This window comes from Sinocyclocheilus grahami, unplaced genomic scaffold, assembly GCF_001515645.1.
Source record: "Sinocyclocheilus grahami isolate Dianchi unplaced genomic scaffold, SAMN03320097.WGS_v1.1 scaffold2204.1, whole genome shotgun sequence".
Taxonomy (NCBI): domain Eukaryota; kingdom Metazoa; phylum Chordata; class Actinopteri; order Cypriniformes; family Cyprinidae; genus Sinocyclocheilus; species Sinocyclocheilus grahami.
The window spans coordinates 62,317-70,297 of record NW_015507383.1 but is presented as its reverse complement, the minus strand read 5'-3'; the positions used below and the strand labels follow the sequence as shown (position 1 = coordinate 70,297).

Sequence of the window (7,981 nt, the reverse complement as noted above, 5' to 3'; positions counted from 1 at the left end):
TTTTTTTTTTTTTTTGTATTTCATCTAATATTTCATTCATATTTCAGCTTTGTTTCAATGACTGACTAGTTTTAGTGAACAATAACCTCAGGTGTTTATCCAGGCGATCTCTTACCTGGTTTTGCTCCTGCAGGCCAGTATGAGGACGCAGATGATAATGCAGGTTAAAGCGATGCACACGCCCACCACTATCCCCGTCATTGACCTCTGATCCAGGTGATAGAAACCATCAGAAAACGCTGCAGACAGAGCAAAAACCAGTATGAAGATGATGCCATGACTTGCATATTGTGTTTATCTCATCTATGTGGATTTTCACATGAATGTTATGTAAGAAAATGCATTTAAATGCAATATTTCTATTGATTTCAACATCTTCTCCCAGCTTAAAGAGGGCACTGCATGACTGGAAAGCTTCTGTTAATCACCAGTGCCGTGGGCGGAGCCGTGTGCTCGGGGGGCGTGTCCGTCTGTAGCCACGGTCAGTTCTATTGCAGGTGAGAACGGCCCGTCTCCCATCTGATTGGACGCTGAGACCTTCACCAGGTACACCTGACCGGACTGAAGATTCTCCAGCAGGGCCATCGTGATGCTCCCTGACCACGAGGGTGACATTATTAACCAAAAATAAATATATACGCTTATGAATTATTTATCATAAGACTCGAAAATACTGTGGACCTTTTGGGAAAATACTGTTTGTAAAAAACTTTTATATCTATTCATTAACTGTGTGAATCTCAAAGTCACAAAAAGAAATAAATACATACCTTGCATTAAGATTATTTAGATTTAGTCCAGAGATGCTCAAACTGCAAGCCAAAGCTGGCCCATAGAGACCATTGATTTGGCCAAAAAATGAATGCATTTGCAAATACTTTGATATATAGCCCAATAACTTGCAATAATTATTAAGAAAACAGTCCACTGGTGGGCAGCAGTGTTATTTTAGTATTAGTATTGTGGATTAGTTTTCATTTTATTTTATATTTTAATCATGTTGTGTGATGTGTTTTTGCCATTTTTATTAGTTATTCGTTTTTATATTTCTATTTAGCTTTTATTTATTTTGTTTTAATTTGAGTAACTTTAGAACTTCAACTTTTATTTAGTTAGCTGCCAAGGCAACTGAAGCATATATTTCTCGCACACTCTCTCACTCGCTCGCGCACACACACACACACACGCTCGCTCACTCGCTCATTCTCACACTCACTCACTCACTCACGCAATCTCGCACTCTCACACTCTCATATACTCTCTCACACTCTCTCACTCGCTCGCAAACTCTCGCGCACACACGCACGCTCGCTCATTCTCACACTCACTCTCACTCACTCACACACTCTCACACTCTCACACTCTCTCGCGCACACACACCTACGCTCGTTCACTCGCTCATTCACACACTCACTCACACACTCACACACACACACACACTCGCTCGCACACTCTCTCACTCGCTCGCGCACACACACACACACGCTCGCTCACTCGCTCATTCTCACACTCACTCACTCACTCACGCAATCTCGCACTCTCACACTCTCATATACTCTCTCACACTCTCTCACTCGCTCGCAAACTCTCGCGCACACACGCACGCTCGCTCATTCTCACACTCACTCACTCACTCACGCACGCACTCATGCACGCACACACTCACTCACTCACTCACGCACTCTCTCACACTCACACTCTCACACACTCTCTCGCACACTCTCACGCACACTCTCACGCACACTCTCACGCTCGCACTCACGCACTCACACTCTCACTCACTCACACACTCTCACACTCTCACACTCTCACACTCACGCTCACACTCGCACTCACGCTCACACACACTCTCACGCTCGCACTCACGCTCGCACTCACACTCACTCTCACACGCACACTCTCACTCTCTCACACGCTCTCACACGCGCTCTCACGCTCTCACGCTCACACTCTCACACTCTCACACACTCACACTCACACTCACACTCACACTCACACTCACACTCACACTCACACTCACACTCACACTCACACTCACACTCACACTCACACTCACACTCACACTCACACTCACACTCACTCACACACTCACACTCACACTCACACTCACACTCACACTCACACATGCTCTCGCACTCTCGCACTCTCACACTCACACACTCACACACTCTCACTCACCTTCTCTCTGCAGGATCTGCCACTCTCCGGCGGCCCAGGCTCTGCGTGATGCATACAGGATGGTGTAACGAGTCACGGCGATGTTGAGCTCATCAGGCGGTTTCCATGACACCAGCGCCGTCTCTCCCTCAATCAGAGTGACTTTCACTCCTGCAGGAGCTCGAGTGGGAGCTGATCGGAGAACAGACAGACAACAGACACCTGTCAATCAAAACCACTCAATGCCTTCACAATGCAGACAGAAGCTGTTCTCTTTTCTGCATTCAAAATGCTTCTTTAATACACTAGCTTGCTCTTATAACTTATTTTTAATCATTCTGAATAAACTATTTCAAACACAACACAAATGTGACGTGGCTGTGTCTTGTGTGTTTTGAGTGATCACATCACAATATTGTATTTTGTAACATTGTCAGATACTGTCATTCTTATTTTATAATATATGTATATGTGTGTATATGTATATTTACGAGTGCTGTCAAATGATTAATTGCATCCCAAATAAAGTTTTTGTTTACATAATATATGTGTGTACTGTGTATATTTACTATGTATATATAAATACATACACGTGCATGTATATATTTCAGAAAAATGTTATGTTTATATATTAAGTATATTTATATACAATATAAATTATATGAATGTAAATATACAAAGTATATACATATTATGTAAACAAAAACTTTTATTTTGTATTTTTTTAATATGCAATTCATCACGATTAATTGTTGGACAGCACACACACACACACATATATGTGTATAAAAATTATATATTTATATATATATATATATATATATATACACATGTTTTTAACAATTTTCATAAATCAATTTTCATTGTGCATTCCAATTAATCTCAATCAAACTGCAGTTGGGTTATTTTGATTAAGTAAAAATAACTAAAAAAAATACAGCTAACTATCACAATAAAACACAATAAAAGCATCATAACAAAATTAAAAACTTAAACTGTAAAAAAAATTGAGTTATCTGTTTTTGCAAATAAACTGCATATACTCTGCATATATATAAATATATAAAGTATATAAAATAAAATATATATAAAGTACATATACTGACCTTCAGGTAGTGTGTTCTGGTAAACCACAGGACTCCAGGGGCTGGACAGCTGATCCACATGAAGACGAACTGCAAACTCATAATTGGTGTTTGGGTCCAAATCAGTGACCATCAGACTCTGGGCCGCACTGCAGGAACACACACACATATTAGAGGACGAGCATCACAATCTGTGTGTGTGTGTGTGTGTGTGTCAGTCTGGGGTCAGATACACTCACGTCTGCAGATACAGCACCAGCGAGGCGTTCTGTAGTCCCACCGGGTTACAGCGCACAGTGTAGTTGACCGTCTGTCCGCCGGTGAAAGCGGGTCGGGCCCAATGCAGGAACACTGAGGAGGAGGAGTTACTGCGGGTGTAAACGTGATGAGGCGGCGGAGGGGGCGGGACCAGACGATCACGGACCGCTGCAAACAATCACACATAAAAATGTGTTTCAATGACATATTCACTTCAAGCTTTTTTAGCCTACAAACTTTTTTAAAAAATTCTGAATCCTAACCCTATATGCTCACCAAGTCTACATTTACTGGATTAAAAAAATACAGTAAAAACAGTAATATTGAGAAATATTTTTACAAGTTCAAATAACTGTTTTCTATGTGAATATCTGTTGAAATGTAATTTATTCCTGTGATCAAATCTGAATTTTTAGCATCATTCCTCCAGTCTTCAGTGTCACATGATCTTCAGAAATCAGTATAATATGCTGATTTGCTGCTCAAGAAACATTTCTGATTATTATCAATGTTTTTGTGGAAACTGTGACACATTTTATTTTTCAGGATTCTTTGATGAATAGAAAGTTTTAATAACAGCATTTATAATAGAAACCTTTTGTAACATTACAAAAATATTTTTGTATCTTTTTTTTCTCAATGTAATGCATCCATTTATATATTTATTTGTATATATTTTTTCATGCAGTAAAAATCTAAAATATACATATTATTAGTATTAACTTTTATTTTTTGTATCTTTATATCTTGCATTTATTTGTGTTTAAATGTGCATGCATTTTACAATGCATTGTATGTAAAACCTTACTATCATGCCGATAAAGTTATTTGAAACTTGAACCTATATAATGTTTTTGAACAACGTTTGTAACTTAAGCCAAGAATATACTATAGAAGTGTGTGTTTGTGTGTCGCAGCTGAACTCACAAACACATCCCGGTGTGCTGATGGTCTGGTCTGCCTGGTATCCTTCACCCATGAAACTATAGGCCAAGAGCTTGACATGGTACTTCTTTCTTGGATCTATAATAAAGAAATACAAGAAGAAGAAAAAAAATCAAGTTTAAAATCTGTTTCTGCTGCATTTAGAATGGGTTCATTAGGTGTTCACACATACAGCAATCAAAATCAACAGAAATTAGCTTTTTTTTAACAATGCATGAGAAGCCGTATCAGAAATTGATCCATGCGCTGATGCATTGCTAATCGTTCAGCTGGTTCATGAAATAATGCATGATGTGTGCTGCTACTGATACACATCTTTAGTAGCAAAAGTACAGATTTGTGACCCTGGAGCACAAAACCAGTCATAAGGGTACATTTTTGGAAATTGAGATTTATACATAATCTGAAAGCTGAATAAATATTGATGTATCGTTTGTTAGGATAGGACAATATTTGGTCGAGATACAACTATTTGAAAATCTGGAATCTGAGGGTGCAAAAAAATCTAAATATTGAGAAAATCATCTTTAAAGTTGTCCAAATGAAGTTCTTAGCAATGCATATTACTAATCAAAAATTAAGTTTAGATATATTTAAAGTAGGAAATTTATAAAATATATTCATGGAACATGATCTTTACTTATTATCCTAATGATTTTTGGCATGAAAGAAAAATTTATAATTGTGACCCATACAATGTATTGTTGGTTATTGCTACAAATATCCCCCAGCGACTTAACACTGCTTTTGTGCTGCAGGCTCACAGATGTCAAATTAGCAAGGCATTTTATTTCTTTCTGTAATGTATGTAATCTGTGATCAGATCTTCAAAAGCTTTAGTCAGATTTTGTGTGAATGGGGTTATTGCTACAAATATCCCCCAGCGACTTAACACTGCTTTTGTGCTGCAGGCTCACAGATGTCAAATTAGCAAGGCATCTTATTTCTCCCTGTAATGTATGTAATCTGTGATCAGATCTTCAAAAGCTTTAGTCAGATTATGTGTGAATGGGGCATAAGAGAACGTGTGTGTGTGTGTGTGTGTGTGTAGCACGTGTGTCTAATCATTAGCAGATGCCCTGAGCTGGAGGTGCTGATCAGTGAGTTTGTGGTCGATCCTCCTGCTGCTCAACACAAAAGACGAGTGTCCATCCCCCGTTCAGTTCATCCAGCCGTCATCCATCTGCTTCAGCCCCTCACTGACTGACCACTGACCAGCGGACCACAGAGGTTAAATCAGAGACCCAAAGGCCATGGGAAACACACACAGAGAGGGCAGTCACGTGAGCAAAACCACGACCTCAACGATCATAAAGAGACCTCGGAACGACAGAAAAATTGATAACTGATCAGAAACTGATCATCTGGGCTCATCACATATTCAAATCAAATTCACAGGAAAGCGTTATTAAAAATTGCACTCTAAAAGTTGCTGTCCAAGTAATTGTTTTGCATTAACTAAAATACAAAAATTATTTTATAGATATGCCACTCACAAATAGACATTTTAGTCAAGGAAATAGTATTTAATATACTGCACAGCATAATGAGAATGAACTACAGATTTAATTTTTTTTTACTTTTTCAGGGATAGAAATTACTTTCTAAAATAATTTTTTTAACTCCCCATTACTTCCTCTGTCAGGTAAACCACTAACACAACACATAATCTTAAACATCCCGATAAACATGTTAATATGCACATTTTAAAATCTAAAAAAAGAGTGAAGTGTGAAAATGCGAGTTGCTGCAGTTTCCATGCTGTCCTGTAGTATTGACTTTGGCCACATGGTGGCGCTACACAACACAGAGATTCAATCCTGACATCACTGAATGTCTTCTGAGCTTCAGATCAAGACACAAGAGTTAAAATGTACATTAACACTAATATAGAGCATAAATACATATCTAAAGTGTATATTTGTGAATATGTTTTTTTCAGGAAGTTTTGTTTACTTTTGGGCTATTAATATTAACAGTCCTGTGGTGTGAAAAATTCATTATTTAATATTAATTATTTAATTTGGATTAGATTTTATTTTTATTTTCAGTTTCCACTTTAATTTTTAGTTTTAGTAAAGTTTTGTGTTATGTATCATTTTTATTAGTTTATTTTTCAATATGCCTAAAAAGCTTTATTAATTGTATTAATTTGTTTTAGTTCATTTAGTTTTAGATATTTTAGTACTTCAAGTTTAACTAAACAAAAATGAGAAATGTTTCCTTGGCGACTAGTGGAAAGAAAATAGTTTGTTTATATTTAATTATAATTTAATAATATTTCAGCTAACATACATTTTATTTCAAGTAACAAACATGTTTTTAGTTTACTTCAGTATAATAACTTTTCTTTAGTATAATAACTTTTATAGTTTTTTTTATACATTTCTATTTTTTTTTTACTTCAGTTTTACTTCAACGTTTCATTTCAGTTAGTTGCCAAGACAACATTTCTAATTTTAATTGAAAGTTTTTCATCTAGTATTTATTTTCATCTAATATTTATATTTTTATTTTATTTTTGCCGTTTTATTTTTTAAGTACCGAAAATGTTTTTCAATAGAACAACACTGCCATGAGTTCATCTGAGGTCAAGAAAACTGAATGCGTAATAATCAAACAAGTGAAGTTGACTGATAAACTATGATCAGATCGAGGGTTAAAGGCCTATAATAACTTTTCTTTAGTATAATAACTTTTATAGTTTTTTTTATACATTTCTATTTTTTTTTTACTTCAGTTTTACTTCAACGTTTCATTTCAGTTAGTTGCCAAGACAACATTTCTAATTTTAATTAGAAATGTTCAGAAAGTTTTTCATCTAGTATTTATTTTCATCTAATATTTTTATTTTTATTTTATTTTAGCCGTTTTATTTTTTTAAGTACCGAAAATGTTTTTCAATAGAACAACACTGCCATGAGTTCATCTGAGGTCAAGAAAACTGAATGCGTAATAATCAAACAAGTGAAGTTGACTGATAAACTATGATCAGATCGAGGGTTAAAGGCCTAGATATGGATCTCAGACAGATGAAGCATTAGATCAGCACTGATATTGGCAGATCGTGTTCTTTAAAGCCTGGCGAATCAGACCACTATCAGTCAGATGACATCACAGCCACTGAGATCTGGATCTATAGAGCAGGGGTTGAGGGGGCGGAGCCAAACCCAGCAGTCCTGTCCTGATTGGACGGTTCGGTAAATAGTGTGTGGCATTGAGATCCACAGCTCTGAAGAGGCTCCGTGGAGCCGGTCAGGGGTCAAGGTTCACACACAGATAAAACTCCTTAGGAATCTTGAGTCAGAGGTCAGGCACACAAGTCAGGCCTCTTTCTCCAGGCCATCAGCATTCAGAGAGGGATAAAGAAAGTATTTAGACGGGGGACGACACACAAAACTCATTTTAAACCACATGGAGAGTAAGACGTACGTGAGTCCACAAACAATAGCTAGGGGAAAAAATAAGAAATTTTAAATAATAAATAAATGGAAATATACTGTATATATATATATATATATATATATATATACAGT

At 36.7% G+C, this 7,981-nt stretch overlaps 1 protein-coding gene across 1 annotated transcript in view; it reads right to left on the bottom strand.

Moving 5' to 3' along the window:
* The window catches only part of LOC107574380 (protogenin A), a 42,144-nt gene that overhangs the window by 4,178 nt on the left and 29,985 nt on the right, over positions 1-7,981 (bottom strand). The window contains exons 11-16 of the mRNA XM_016260818.1: positions 4,428-4,523; positions 3,482-3,668; positions 3,264-3,391; positions 2,179-2,349; positions 429-596; positions 116-239 (exon numbers count right to left, since the gene is read on the bottom strand). Coding sequence (XP_016116304.1) covers positions 116-239; positions 429-596; positions 2,179-2,349; positions 3,264-3,391; positions 3,482-3,668; positions 4,428-4,523 — 874 coding nt within the window. The remainder of the gene's footprint in view (positions 1-115; positions 240-428; positions 597-2,178; positions 2,350-3,263; positions 3,392-3,481; positions 3,669-4,427; positions 4,524-7,981) is intronic.